Source organism: Podarcis erhardii, assembly GCF_964252035.2.
Source record: "Podarcis erhardii genome assembly, chromosome: 10".
In the NCBI taxonomy this organism is placed as follows: domain Eukaryota; kingdom Metazoa; phylum Chordata; class Lepidosauria; order Squamata; family Lacertidae; genus Podarcis; species Podarcis erhardii.
Window position 1 is genome coordinate 3,180,863 of NC_138500.1, and position 15,263 is coordinate 3,196,125.

General features: G+C 48.8%; 1 protein-coding gene across 3 annotated transcripts; it reads right to left on the reverse strand.

Moving 5' to 3' along the window:
- Window positions 1-4,735: 4,735 nt before the first annotated feature.
- Window positions 4,736-15,239, reverse strand: LOC309351930 (Golgi-associated RAB2 interactor protein 1A-like). Of its 3 annotated transcripts, none has more exons than XM_081880137.1 (6): window positions 14,977-15,228; window positions 14,622-14,800; window positions 13,017-13,272; window positions 10,742-10,854; window positions 8,300-8,358; window positions 4,736-5,172 (listed from the first exon to the last, which is right to left on the reverse strand). In XM_081880137.1, exons 1-6 carry the CDS (start codon window positions 15,115-15,117, stop codon window positions 4,880-4,882), a joined length of 1,041 nt encoding a protein of 346 aa, XP_081736263.1. In that variant the 5' UTR covers window positions 15,118-15,228; the 3' UTR covers window positions 4,736-4,879. The 3 variants fall into 3 exon arrangements, with proteins under 3 accessions (XP_081736263.1, XP_081736264.1, XP_081736265.1); XM_081880138.1 differs by having other exon boundaries at window positions 4,736-5,103; window positions 14,977-15,225; XM_081880139.1 differs by lacking the exon at window positions 14,622-14,800 and having other exon boundaries at window positions 14,977-15,239.
- Window positions 15,240-15,263: the final 24 nt, after the last annotated feature.

The window sequence follows — 15,263 nt, forward strand, 5'->3', positions numbered from 1 at the left end:
CGGTTGCTATATACCCTTACAAGAGGGAGGGGCTGGGAGACTTAACCTGGGCCTGGCATGTCTCAAAACCTCTTGCAAACAAAGTCTCAGGAGGATCCTGTCCCTCCAACCAATTTGTGCCAACTTGGGCAGGCGCCCAGTGGAGGGGGGGGCCCAGGCAGCAGCAGCAGGAGAAGTTCTATTGAAGTTCTTTCTATATGAAAGATCAGCTAGGGAAGGATTTGAAGCAGCTTTCAAGCAGAATATATTTTATTCCCACCCAAGTTGGGGTTGTCATCTTTTTTTATCATCATCTTTGGTGAACCGCCCTGAGATCTGCGGGTGTAGGACAGTATGCAAATTTAAAAAACAATATTATTATTTTTTGAAAGAGGGAATGTGTATACACACACGCACACACACACACACACATGCTTAATTGAAATAAACAAAAGAAACATTCTTCATCGTCCATTAATACAAAAATATAAAACAAATCAACTAAAAGAAATGGGGGGAATTTTCTAATATAATAAAGAATATCTTCTTACTTTACAGAATTTGTATGCCAAGTAAAGAGGGAATGAAAATATAGATCAAAATGTTTGCAGTTTTCTTCTTGTGGCTGCACGTCTATCGATTGTCTGGAGATGGAAAACCTTGTCTAAAATTGATGCCACCTTAGGGTGGGGTATCATAATGGAAAATTGCACTGCATGAAAAACTTACCTGCTGCACCTATTTTTTTGAACGGAAAAACAGAGCGTACCTCTCTTGTCTGCGTTTGGTTGTGTTTTATTGGATACATTAAAAAAAGAAAATTTGCACTGGTCTCTTCCACAAGTGTCTCAGTAAATGTGGAATAAGTAATATCCAATTGGTTGAGAATTTTTCTGGATATAAAAGCGAGCCTTTTGCTTTTGCTGCTCCTTGCGCCTCTGGTGGTTTCTGCTGTAGTTTTGGGTTTCTGCTTATCCAGCAAGTCATGTGCACCTCACTCTTAATCTCCCATATCCCAAGGCAGAAACCTCCCCTGACCTGTGTGTATCTTGATTGCAAATATCCTGACAACCAGCTCTTTCATGTCATCTTGTGAATGTAACATCCCAAGCCAACCGGTTTAGATTCCATGTGTTTTGTCTCAGGAAGTTCTGTTTTGCTATTTAAGTTATGTGGATAACATTTAATTAAAAAAAAAAAACCTTTTGAAAGAAAGAGGAGCATCAAACTGATGAGTTATGCGGAGTTGGCAAAGTTGACATCTAAATCATGTGAGAAGGACGATTGTGACTTCAAGAATGGGATTTTTTTTACAAACTATCTAAAAAAAAACCCCAAAATGATTTGGACTCCTTGGCAGGTTTTGAATAAGCACCCACAAATTTATTAGTAGAATATATGATAGATAAGGCAATGATATGTACAATTTTTAACATGCAGAGAAAAATATGTGTAAACAAATCAGAGTGGGGAGCTGAGGGAAGTCCTTAGGGGGTGGGAGAGGGAGAGATGGGGGGAGAAGGGGGGGAAAGTAATAGGTTATTTTGATTGATAATTTGTTTTGCTAAAATTGGGAAGGAAAGAAAGAAAGAAAGAAAGAAAGAAAGAAAGAAAGAAAGAAAGAAAGAAAGAAAGAAGCACCATGGGAACTGTCGTTTGCTAAGGGCATGAAGAACTGTGAAGAGACCCCAGTTCCCCTCACAGAGCTTTGATTCCCAGTGTGGTTCTTAACCATTAATCCCTCTTCATGGTGAACCCTGAGAACTGTAGTTCTAGGAGCTGAATAGCCAGTGTGGTGTAATGGTTAAGAACGGTGGACTCGTAATCTGGTGAACCGGGTTCGCTTCCCCGCTCCTCCACCTGCAGCTGCTGGGTGATCTTGGGCCAGTCACACTTCTCTGAAGTCTCTCAGCCCCACTCACCTCACAGAGTGTTTGTTGTGGGGGAAGAAGGGAAAGGAGAATGGTAGCCGCTTTGAGACTCCTTAAGGTAGTGGTAAAGCGGGATATCAAATCCAATAGCAGTCCCCTAACCAGTCTCAGCATCCTTAGCAAACTGTGGTTCCTAGGATTCTTTGGGAGAAGCCAGGACAGTCAAAAGACATGAGGTACTTGCGCAGACGCGTTCCGCGCAGGGAACATAGGGGGAGACTTGGGGTCAAACAGTTTTTATGCTGGAAGAGATTCAAGAAACGCCCACTGACGGATTCTGCAAGTGACTAACAGGTCACGGAGGGCGAGCTCTACCCTAAACATGGTTGAGCAAACGATCTAACTGAAGTGGAGGCAATTTACGCACGAGTAACCCACCCATAACCATTACATGCCCTAAGCCCATGCTCATTTTGCTTCATGGTTCATCCAGCCCTGCCCTTGGAAGGTGGTGGTTTCTCAACAGAGGTTGGAGGACCACCTGCCAGGGATTCCTGTATTGCAGGGGGTTGGTCTAGATGACCCTTGGGGATCCCTTCAACCCCCCCCCCCAATACTTTACTTCTGTGATTTGTGGAGCGTCCCCACCAACACTGGCTGCAGATATGTAACGGGTTGTTTTTATTTTACCAGCTTTTCTGCTGCAAGGGGAAATCCCGATAAAGTGAAAGCATATTATGGGCTGGCATTGTGGCCATTGCAACAAAGAAAACTTCACATGCACTGTGAGGCACTGGCACACGGAAATGACACTCCAGGCAGGGCAGTCACCTTTGCACCTGTTGTTCCCCCAAAGCTATCAGAAACAGGATGCTGAACTAGGTAAACCTGGTCCTGAGGTGTCAGTCTATCACCTGCTCAGTTTGAAGCACACCTGCCCCCCCTGAGCAGGTCTGCAGGCTACAGGCCACAACAGGTGAGCCTGGTGTAATCCCAGCCAGTAAGCCCTCTTTCCGCCTTCCCCAAATATTTGCTCTCCTGAGCCGCTGGCATCTCCTTGTCCTCCTCTCCTGATTGCTCTGCTTCATTTCAGTGATGAAATGGCCTCTTCCCAGAAGCAGAAATATTGTTGATTTAGTTAAATGTGTCTTCTGCTTGGCAGTGGCGTAGTGTGGGGAGTGCAGGGGGGGCCGGCCGCACCGGGCGCAACATCTGGGGGGGGCGCTCACCGCCTCCGGAGTCGCCGAAGAGCCTCGGGCGTAGGCTGTAGCAGAGCCCCATGGCAGCAGCCCAGGCAGCAGCAAGAAGAAGCTGGCAGCGGTGGCAGGTTAGGGGTTAGGGGCGAAAATTACATGTCTTGCCCAGGGTTAGGGGGCGAAATTACTTGTCTTGCCCCGGGTTAGGGGGCGCAAATTACTTGCCTTGCCCCGGGTGCTGACAACCCATGCTACGCCGCTGCTGCTTGGCCACCTGAGGTTGTGTGTCCAGGACACTGGAAAAACACTCGCAGGTCTAGGTTTTACGAGAAAATTTTGGATGGGTTGGAAAAGGCAAAGACTGCACTATGACACTTGGGTTTGTTGTTTGTGTCACAAAAGGGCAGAGTGTTCAAAAATGGATTTTGGGTCAAGTTTGGCATCTCTGGGGGGCAACTGACACAACGGGTTGTCTGTGCCAACCCCTTTTGGCTAAGAAAAATATCCACACCAGATTTATATCTGGCTTAATAACCGTTGTGCCAAGGAATCCTGGGGAATCCTGTGGATTTCTAACTGAACTGAGACACACAGGATCCTTTGGGGGAAGCTATGCCAGCCTCTTCCATGCTCCTTGCAAAAAGGAACCTAGAGTGATAAGTCATAAACTGCCCAGAGGAAGGATTCCAGGAAGAGTGGTGGACTCTCCTTCGCTGAACACTTTTAAGCAGAGGTTGGATGGATACCTGTCATGTAGGATCTAGTTGATATTCCTACATTGTAGGGGATCCGTTCCGTTCCGGAAGTCCACTCCAAAACCAAAGCGTTCCAAAACCAAGGCGCGCTTTCCCATAGAAGGTAATGCAAAACGGATTAATCCACTCCAGACTTTTAAAAACCACCCCTAAAACAGCAATTTAAGATGGATTTTTACTATCTAATGAGACCATCGATCCATAAAACGAAAGCAATAAACAATGTACTGCAGTCACACAATCAGTCCATCAGCAGCTGAACTGGGCTCCACACAGTCACAAAAACAAAACAAAAAAGAGCTGCAAAAACAAAAACGCAAAATAAATAGTAAAAACAGACAGGCCTCAGTGTAACACTCAAATCAGAAGCATAACACTCAAAATGGAGCATGTTCGGCTGCCAAAAAAGGTTTGCAAACCGGAACACTTACTTCTGGGTTTGCAGTGTTTGGGTTCCAAGGTGTTTGAGTACCAAGGCGTTTGAGAACCATGGTGCCACTGTACATCCTCCCAGCCCTGTGAATGCTAGAAATTGCAGCGGGGGGGGGGGGGACATTTCTGGTGTAGTGCCAGTGTGGTGTAGTGGTTAAGAGCGGTAGTCTCGTAATCCGGGGGAACTGGGTTCGCGTCTCTGCTCCTCCACCTGCAGCTGCTGGGTGACCCTGGACCAGTCACACTTCTCTGAAGTCTCTCAGCTTCATTCACCTCACAGAGTGTTTGTTGTGGGGGAGGAAGGGAAAGGAGAATGTTAGCCGCTTTGAGACTCCTTTTAAAAAGGGAGTGAAAGGTGGGATATCAAATCCAAACTCTTCTTCTGGTCACTTTTCCTTCGTCCTCCCTGCCATGAGATCTGAGGACAAGAAAGGGGGCAGGAACATAAGCCAGAAACGCCAAGCCACACCCCCTCCAAAAAAAGTGCTGCCCACCATGCCGCTCACACCCAGCCATATAGTTTTATTACGCTTTGGATTTCTCTCTCTAGTCTCTGCCAGCCGGTGCCTCAGTTTCCCCAGTGGCATCGCTGCCCAGCCTTCATCTCCGGTGCCCCGACCGAGCCGAAGCGCCTCTGCCCGTCTCTCTACTTCAGGCCTGCAGCAGCCAGGCTGCTCAGCCGGTTGAGGGGCTGCAACCACGAAGGCGTCTCTTGTTGCCAGAGTCCGTAGCTTCTGCTGTCTATCCAAGGAAGGAGGTCCAAATCCGTCTCGGAAGGCCTGAGCTCTCGGCTGTGCCGGCGGGACATCTTGGAGAGGCGCCCTTTGCACCGGGCACAAACCAGGGGGGCGGGCATGTCGTAGAACAGCACTGAGGGGCAGAGGACAGGAAAGCGGGTGAAGGAAGCGGGAGGGCTCAGATCGCACTGCAAAGGCGCCCCTGCAAGGTGGAATTAAGGGGGCAGGCATGAGACCACCCCAAACACTGGGGCCCATATATATATGCCCTCCTCGCTGCTCCAAACTGTGGAACTGGCACTGCAATGGGTGCCTCATAATCCCCATCCTGCCTTTGCAAACAGCTACACTTTGGAACTCCCTGCCTATGGACACCGCTTTTCAGTACCAAGTAAAATTTTTGAGTTATTTTAGAGTTATGGCTTAAAAATGAAAAAAAAAATTAGAAAACTACTAAAAACATTACACCCCAAAATTTTCAATAACACCCCCCCAAAAAAATTTTCAATAATAAAAGTAAAAAAGCGCATTGACCTTAAAAAAAATAACTCAGCTGCTGATTTTATGTATGCTAGATTCATCACTGTTGAATATTTTAATTGAGTGCCACTAGGAGCTGGGAGAGACTCGGGTTCAAATGCCCCCTCAGCCCTAAAGCTTTCACTGGGTGTGCTGGGGCCAATCACTGCCTGTGCACCTAAACCACCTCCCAGGGCTGCTGTGGGAATGAAATGAGGACTAGGTCCTGAGAGAACAGGGTTCAAATTCTCACTTGACCCTAAACTCACTGGGGGGGGGGTCCCTGGGGGGCGGTACCTGCCGTCTCTCAATCTAAGTTACTTTAAAGAGTTGCTGGGAGGATTAAATGAGGAGGGAGAGAAAACCACATATGCCCTCTTGTGGTCCTTTGAGGAAAAGGCAGGATTAAAGTAAAGGTAAAGGACCTCTGACAGTAATTCCAGTCATGAACGACTCTGGGATTGTGGCGCACATCTCACATTACTGGCTGAGGGAGCCAATGTTTGGCCACAGACAATTTTTCCGGGTTATGTGGCTAGCATGACTAAGCCGCTTCTGGCGAACCAGAGCAGCGCACAGAAACACTGTTTACCTTCCCGCCAGAGCAGGACCTATTTATCTACTTGCACTTGGACGTGCTTTCGAACTGCTAGGTTGGCAGGAGCAGGGACCGAGCAACGGGAGCTCACCCCATCGCGGGGATTCAAACCGCCGACCTTCTGATCGGCAAGTCCTAGGCTCAGTGGTTTACACCACAGCGCCACCGGTACCCCGCATTAATCAGTGCCAAATGGTTAAACCTGCCCTGCCTGGGGGCTCCAGCTCCATCTCCTTGCAATGCTGAGAGTGGGAGTTTCTGGTGCCTGGTTAGGAAAAGGAATTCCTTCTTCCTCTCCAGAAGATTCTGGCACCCGTTTTCTCTCTCAGCAGTTCCTCTTCTGGAGCAGGCATTCCCCAATCTACGGCTCTCCAGATGTTTTGGCCTACAACTCCCATGATCCCTAGCTAACAGGACCAGTGGTCAGGGATGATGGGAATTGTAGTCCAAAATATTTGGAGGGCTGAAGGTTGCGGATGCCTGTTCGGGAGTCTCCATCCTATCTGCGGCTACAGCTGCTGCATTAAAATTGAAGGAGCCTCTGGGCTCAGCTGGGGTGGCTTCGGAGTTTGTGAGCCACCAGCAAAAAGGTAAAGTAAAGGACCCCTGGATGGTTAATTCCAGTCGAAGGTGACTCTGGGGTTGCGGCGCTCATCTCGCTTTCAGGCCAAGGGAGCCGGCGTTTGTCCACAGACAGCTTTGCGGGTCATGTGGCCAGCAGGACTAAACCGCTTCTGGCACAACAGAACACTGTGATGGAAGCCAGAGCGCACGGAAACGCAATTTACCTTCTCACTGCAGTGGTACCTATTTATCTACTTGCACTAGTGTGCTTTCAAACTGCTAGGTTGGCAGGAGCTGGGGCAGAGCAATGGGAGTTCGCCCTGTCGCAGGTATTCAAACTGCCGACATTCCAATCGGCAAGCCCAAGAGGCTCGGGCGTTTAGACCACAGTGCCACCCGCATCCCTGTAGCTGCCAGTGGCCCCCTTTGAAAAGAGACAACTTGGCCTCTGAACTCCATGCACCGGTAACTTCCAGGCTGGGCTACTGCAATACCATTTCTGTGGGGCTGCCCTTGAAGACGCCTCGGAAACTTCAGCCATCCCAAAACACAGCAGCCAGATTCCTGTCTGGGGTTCTCATATAAGCCCCATTTTAAAACAGCTGCACTGGTAGGGGGTTCATTTCCAGGCCCAATTCAAGGGCTTTCCGTTGGTGTTTAAAGCCCCTAATGACTTGGGCTGCAAATACAATGGTACCTTGGTAAACAAACAGCTTGGCATCCAAACAAATCAGCTCCCGAATACTGCAAAATCCGGAAGTGAATGTTCCAGTTTGCAAATGATTTTTGGAAGCCAAATGCCCAACACGGCTTCCGATTCAGTGCAGGAAACTCTTTCAGCCAATCGAAAGCCACGCCTTGATTTTCGAATGGTGTCGGGAGTCGAACGGACTCCCAAAACAGATTAAGTTCGAGAACCAAGGTACCACTGTATCTGAAAGGCCACCTCCTTTGCTACAGACCCTTTCGGGTGCTGGCATTGGCAGAGGTGGGGGGCTCTTGATGGTTCCTCCACCCTCAGAGACTTGGGGTTGGCGTCCCGGGGGGAGAGGGCTTTCTCTGTTGCGGCCCTTAAGCTGTGGGCCTCCGTCCCCACAGAGGTGTGCCTGACACCTTCATTACTCTGCTTCCATCCCATAGCAAAGACGCACCTCTTTGCTCTGGCTTTCGCCACTCAAGGTACATGTCCTTAGGGACCAGCCTTCGTTTTACGGCTGGAGGTTGTTTTAATCTGTGTTTAACATTGTCCTTTAATGCCTTAACTTGTGCTGGCAATAAATAAATTCATAGCAATAATAATAGCTGCTCCCTCCGGATGTTGCAGGACTCCAGCTGCCGGCATCCTTTACCATTCACTGTGCTGGCTGGGAGTTATAGGGCAACACAGCTGGAGGGCACCCGGCTGGGGAAAGGCTCCTTTGCACCCAGGGCCATTTACTTTGACCCTCATGCCCAGCAGATCCTGAGGGCCTTTGACATGGCACACACCTGCTCTACTTTGGAGACACAGACTTGAGTGTCTGCCCCACTGCTTCCTCCCTCTGACTCGGCACACCTGGGATTTGCAGGGCCTCAGTGGCATCTAATGGCAGGTGGGTTCAGGCTATTGGCAGAAATAAGCACTTTTTTGAGGGGGGGAATTGCTTACCTTTAATGTCATTGGAGAGAGCTGAGAGTTCGTCATTGTAATCTCCCTGAAATGACACCCTGTCAGGGAAGGAGACAAAATGTGACACAAGGATGTGTCTTAAACCGTATGGAATATGCCTCAAAGCTCTGTGTTCTGTTTTAGTAATGCTAATAATAATAATTTAAAAATATTAATATTACTACTATTATTATTTATACCCCGCCCATATGGCTGGGTTTCCCCAGCCACTCTGGGCAGCTCCCAACAGAATATTAAACAGAATAAAACTTCAAACATTGAAAAGCTTCCCTAAACTGGGATGTTAAAGCCATGGTTTTCCCAGTAGTGATGTATGGGAGTGAGAGCTGGACCATAAAGAAGGCTGATCACCAAAGAATTGAAGCTTTTGAATTCTGGTGCTGGAGGAGACTCTTGAGAGTCCCATGGACTGCAAGAAGATCCAACCTCTCCATTCTTAAGGAAATCAGCCCTGAGTGCTCACTGGAAGGACAGATCCTGAAGCTGAGGCTCCAAGACTTTGGCCACCTCATGAGAAGAGAAGGCTCCCTGGAAAGGACCCTGATGTTGGGAAAGATGGAGGGCACAAGGAGAAGGGGACGACGGAGGACAAGATGGTGGGACAGTGTTCTCGAAGCTAGCAGCATGAGTTTGACCCAACTGCGGGAGGCAGTGGAAGACAGGAGTGCCTGGCATGCTCTGGTCCATGGGGTCACGAAGAGTCGGACACAATTAAATGACTAAACAACAAACTGTTAATCTGCGGAACTCACTCCCACAGAAGGCATAAAAAGAGGCTGCCAATGGTCCATCCTGTTCTCCCAGTTGCCAGCTGGGTGCCCATCATGGAAGACCATTAAGCAAGAATCGAGCACAAGAGGAACTCTTTCCCCTCCAGTGGTTTCCTACAACTGGATTCAGAAGCGTCACTGCCTCCCTCCATGCCATGATTCCTTTTTTAAACTCTATAACCAGTCCTGAAGATAGAGTAAAATTTTTGTTAGTTGATGCAAACCCACGCACTACCCATGTGGTAGCGGTCTTTGTGATGAAGGCCATGAAAGCCAGGGAAAGATTTATACACGACAATGTAAAGACCCCTTCACCGTCTGTTTAACTCACTGCTTGTTTTCCCTCCTTTTCTATCTTGTGGGAAGAAGGTTTTGTTGGCATAGTATGTAATGAATTTTAATATTTTTAACTACTGTAGTGTTGATTTTTGTGCACAGGCATGGTCCTCACAATAAACGGATTTGTTGTTGTTGTTGATTCCTTTTTTAAAGCCCTCTCAGTTGGTGGTCACCACTGCCTCCTGCGGCAGAGTGTTCCATCGTTTAACTTTAATTATGGAGTTGGAAGGTACCCCAGGGGTCACCTAGTCCAACCTCCTGCAATGCAGAAATCACAACCAAGGCGTCCACCACTAAAGTAACTTCTTTGCTTTTAAAGCTCATTCCACTTTCCCAGCCATCACACAGCACAGAGTGGACTTTGTGATCCCTGCTTGTCCGTTTTCTGCCCCTCCAGCCCAGAGCTGCCGTTTCCTCCCCACTGACCTGGGCAGCTGCCCCCCTCAGGCTAGCCCCAGGCAGAGGAAGAGGAGTCCTGCCCAGTCTCATTGCCTGCCAGCCATTCCCAGGGCACCCTTTGTTGTGTCAAAAATGTACTCTCGAGCCTGCAAGAAAACACTCCAGCTGTTGTGCCAGAGAGCACTGGGAAGTGCCCATTAGGACATGAACCAACGGATCCAAATTATCATTATTATTTATTAACTTTGCATGCCCCCCCTTCATCCGTAGATCTCAGGGCAGTTCACAGCATAACTGGCAAGAAAGGAGATTCTGACTAAACATCAGGAAGACACAAGAAGTTGTGGCCTCTCCTCCTCCTTTGAAGGTCTTTATGCAGAGGTTGGGCGGCCCTCTGTCAAGGATCCTTTCGCTTTTGTTCCTGCATTTCAGGGGGTTGGGCTGGAGGACCCTGGGGGTCCCTTCCAAACCTACAGTTCTATGATTCATTGGCAGTTTTTCAAAACTCCTTTAAACTATGACACTCCTCCCCAGGAGGAAATAAATGGTGGCCATCAACTTGGAGGGCTTTTAAAGAGGATGAGAGAAATTCAGAGTCACGATGGCTATGCTCTGCATCTAATGCTTCAGGACCCCAGAGGGGAGAGTTGCCCTTGTGTTCAAATCCTGCTTGCTGCTTTCCCACGATGGGCATCTGACTGGCCACTGTGAGAACAAGAGGCTGGACCAGACTGGCCTGGCCCAGACGGCTTTTCTGATGTTCTTAGATTAACTCAGGTTGGGCAGCCGCCTGCCTGGGATGATTTCTGCTGCGAATCCTGAATTTTATGGGGTTGAGCTAAATGACCCTCCCAGCTCTACAATTTTGCGTCTGTTGGTAATGAGCCCCATGAAATAAGTCCAGGCCACTTACTTCCTCTTGCCTTTGTCCTTCGGTGGGCTTTTCGAGATGTGAGCGAGGGCACCCTTCACCTTCTTGCCTGCTTTCTTCATTTCGCTCCTTCCCCGGGTCACCCTGTCCATGTACTGAGGCCATAATGGGAGGGTGGGAGAGAGAGAGAACCAGAGAGGCTGCTGTGAATCCAAGGCAACCCCCATTTCCCCCTGGCTGCCCCACCACCAGGTTCATTTATTTATAACAAGTATCTGAATGCCGCTCTGTCATAAAAATGCACATCAAAGCCGTTTGCAGCAATCATAATGCAAAACCCTGCCAAAGTTGCAAACAAGCACCGATTAGCCATCCTTCAAATTATTATTTGCGGGCATTTAATTTTACAGTATTAGATTTGAATGGGTTATTGAATATTGCTTTGTTTAATATAAATGGTTTAAAATAAATAAAATCACTTTACAATATATTGTGACTTTTCACACTGGATCAGATTGTTAATGCTTTGTGCTTTATTATGTTTTTATATGTGTTGGAAGCTGGGGTCTATATTATTATTATTATTATTATTATCATTATTATCATTATTATCATTATTATCATCCCCACTTGGAGGAGGTGGCTCACTGGCACAGTCACTGCCTCTCAGCCAAACCCTCACAAGGACCGTGTGCGGATTAAATGAAAAGCAGGAAAACCATGTAATATCTGTTCTGCATTTGCAAGAACCTGATTTTTTTTAGTGTGGCAACTTTGGAACTCCCTGCCTCTTGATAGCAAGCAGGCACCTTCAATGTGCTTTTTCTGGCGCCCACTAAAAGCAGCTTCTGTTTAGACCAACCTACCCAGATGCCAAGAAGGTCAGCGTGAATTCTAACTTGTTTCAGTAAAGGCAGTGACCATTTTAGGTGTGTCTGATATGTGCATGACCACACACACATCACGCTAAACCCTAAAGTGACCCCAAAATGTCCCAAAAAGGGGCGAAATGGGCCGGTGGCAGAACAGGGAGTTTGCAGATTTTTTCAATGGCGTTTCAAATATACACTCTTCCACTTAAATGCATCTGAATGCATTTTAAGAGGGATTCAAGGGAACTTACCAGGAACGAACAATTCAGTCCCACATAAATGGGGGTTTGCCTGTATTTTAGCTTTTTGCATGTTTTAAAGTATTGTCGTAAATTCTTCCGGGTTTATCTTTTTGTAACCTGCTTTGAGGTGTTTCTCCTCCACCCACCGCTTACAATCAAGCTCCTCAGAGAAAAGAAAGGGAGTGGAAACACAAATGAAAGACACAAATAATGCATCGCCCAAAGACAGAAAATTCACGTGGAGAGCTTGGACAGGCCAATAAGGCAGACAAACCTTCTGCAGCCCTGCACAGCCATTTTTCCCTGAGTGACCTCTCCCTTCGACTTGCTCCAGCAGAGTGTTGGGAACATTCCTAACCACCAGCCGCAGCAACTTTGCTCAGCTGCTGAAGATGGTGATCCCACATCCATCCACAAGATGCCCAGACACCCCCACATGGGGCCAGAGCAAGAACTGTGGGACTGTTCAGGGCGGCAGGGGAGAATATATTGTTTATTAATATCCTTCCTAACTTGCGCTAGCAAGTTCCTTTCCTTAGCAGAGTTACATTCCCCTTTTTCTATGCACAGCAGATACCTGGTTGCAGGCTCGTGTGAGCCTCTCACTGTTAAACAGTTCAGTCTGTCTCAGATTGAATTGTACGTTCCTGGTAAGTTCCCTTGAATCCCTCTTAAAAGAATAACGACACCATAATCTTATTCAAAGTCAATAAAAGAAGTTTACTCACATCAGTTCATAGTTGGATCCCTGAAGGCAGACTTAGTTACAAATATGTACGTGTGGATCTGCCCCATATGGGGGAATAATCCCAGTGCTTCTGCTAGCTGAGAGCTAGCAGAGCAGTCCTAGCTAAAAGTGGTACCTCGGGTTAAGAACTTAATTCATTCCAGAGGTCCGTTCTTAACCTGAAACTGTTCTTAACCTGAAGCACCACTGTAGCTAATGGGGCCTCCTGCTGCTGCCACTCTGCCGGAGCACAATTTCTGTCCTCATCCTGAAGCAAAGTTCTTAACCCGAGGTAGTATTTGTGGGTAAGCGGAGTCTGTAACCTGAAGTGTATGCAACCCGAAGCGTATGTAACTTGAGGTACCACTGTACTTGACTGCCTCTCATGGATCACATCCCACAAGAACCGCCTCCCCCAAGACCTCGGACCGCGTCCCTCCCTGTGCCGGAGTTTGCGAGAAGAGCAGCCCGCTTACCTCACCAGAGGAGCTGCTGGAGGGGCTGCTGCCGCTGGGGACCAAGCTGTGGCGGATGCGAATGTTGGGGTCCTTGGTGGTGATGGAGAGGCCCTTCTGCAGGATCTCAGCCAGGCGGCTCCACAGGGCAAAGACGGCGTGGGGGTGCTCCTGGTGCAGCTGCAGGTAGTAGACCTTCCCCGTCACAGTCTGAACGCGCAGGATGCGCTGGGCTTCATCGTGGACGGACAGGCGGACGTAGCGCAGGGGGAGCAGCCTGGGGCAAAGTGGTGGAGGCGGTCAGGATATGGGCGCTGTTGGGCAGGGGAGGCTCAGAAACAGTGTGGTGCAGTGGTTAGAGTGTTGAATTAGGACAAGAAGTGCCAGATTTATGTATAAGCTGAACAAGCTCTAGCTTAGGACCCAACTCTCTTGGGGCCTCCCAAAAAAAATTAACAGAAAAAAACCTGGGTGTACATTTCCAAAATAGAAGATAAAAAACTAATAAAATAAAACCTACATACAGCAACAGTGTTTTGTGTTGTGTAAGCTCTTAGGAAGCAAGTCATGGGCCCCACCTGCTAGCCTGCTCCCTAAAATATTCCTTGGTTTTCTCCTGCTCTGCCACTCTGCCTAAGCTACCTCACTATTGAGTGATATAAAAGGTAAAAGTAAAGGGACCCCTGACCATTAGGTCCAGTTGTGGCCGACTCTGGGGTTGCAGCGCTCATCTCGCTTTACTGGCCGAGGGAGCTGGCGTACAGCTCCCAGTTCATGTGGCCAGCATAACTAAGCCACTTCTGGTGAACCAGAGCAGCGCACGGAAACACCATTTACCTTCCCGCTGCAGCAGTACCTAGTTATCTACTTGCACTTTGACGTGCTTTCAGACAGCTAGATTGGCAGGAGCAGGGATCGAGCAATGGGAGCTCACCCCGTCGTGGGGATTTGAACCACTGACCTTCTGATTGGCAGGTCCTAGGCTCTGTGGTTTAACTCTGTGGTTTAGCTATTAGGTCCATCAATTGCCGTATAGCATATATTCAGCACAAAAACAGTGATCGTTTGTTGTTGACAAAGGACAGCTGGACATATCAAGGGCCCCATTACCTTCAGTCGCTTAGGGCCTCATCACACCTAAATCTGGCCCTGAGAACACGGAAGAGACCAGGTTTTGAATCCCCCCCCCCCCAGTTGTGAAGCTCACCTCGGGCCGGACTCTGCCTCTAGCTAAGCTACCTCACTACTGAGTGTTATAGAATGCAAATGCAACCTTTTTCTGCCATCCCTCAGACCATGCAGTGGGCCAGACTATATTTTGAAGGGGGGGATAATGAATGAATTCCTATGCCCCACAAATAACCCAGAGATGAATTTTAAATAAAAGGGTACATTCTACTCATGTAAAAACACGCTGATTCCCGGACAGTCAGCGGGCCAGATTGAGGTCTCCCGCTGCCACCGCGCTGCCAGAACACAATTTCTGTTTTCATCCTGAAGCAAAGTTCTTAACCTGAGGTACTATTTCTGGGTTTGCGGAGTCTGTAACCTGAAGCGTCTGTAACCTGAAGAGTATGTAACCCGAGGTACCACTGTATACCAACAGATCCCTTTTCTGCACTTTACCTGGTCAGCTCTAGAGGGGGACGCCTTAAAGCCTTGCTGTGGCTCCTCCGGATTGGGACCCTGTGGCGCCCCATCAGCAAGACGTTGGGGAGCGGCAGGCAGGGGTCCGAGGAAGTCACTCCCATGGTCACAATGGTGGGCGAATTCGTGATGTCCACCCATTTCCCCTTCTTGGTCACCTGTCGAATAAAAGCAAGCACCCCCGGCCCAAACCAGGCTAACATCACAAGTTGGAAGGGGACACCCCAGGGGCCATCTAGTCCTACCCCCTGCAATGCAGGAATCTCAGGTGAAGTATCCCAGGCAGGTGGCCATCTGACCTCTCCTGAAAAACCTCCCGGGGGGGGGGAGCTACCTGGATGAAGTTGCTCTCAAAGACCGCCGAGTTGGGAAACAGGTTGTAATCTGGGGAGCGGACCAGCTGGCACAGCAAGCCCCCTTCCAGGCCCAGCTCCTCCCCAGCACTGTGCTTGCGAGCCAAGGCCCCTCTAGACATGGGCACTCAAGGGGGTGAGCATGCCTCGGGGGGGCCTCCGTTGCCACTCTCGGCCCTCCCTGGCCCAGCCAGCCAGCAGCAGCCGGGCTCCTCTGCTGCCACAGCATCAGCGGTGACACCCTGCAGAGGGGCGGGGCTACCTGGCT

Coding starts and splice junctions, on each gene's coding strand:
- LOC309351930 (XM_081880137.1), bottom strand. CDS start 15,117: ATGTCTAGAGGGGCCTTGGCTCGCAAGCACAGTGCTGGGGAGGAGCTG. Junction 13,273..14,621: donor CCCCCTCTAGAGCTGACCAG/GTAAAGTGCAGA, acceptor ACTTTGCCCCAG/GCTGCTCCCCCTGCGCTACG. Junction 8,359..10,741: donor AAGGACAAAGGCAAGAGGAA/GTAAGTGGCCTG, acceptor CTTCCCTGACAG/GGTGTCATTTCAGGGAGATT.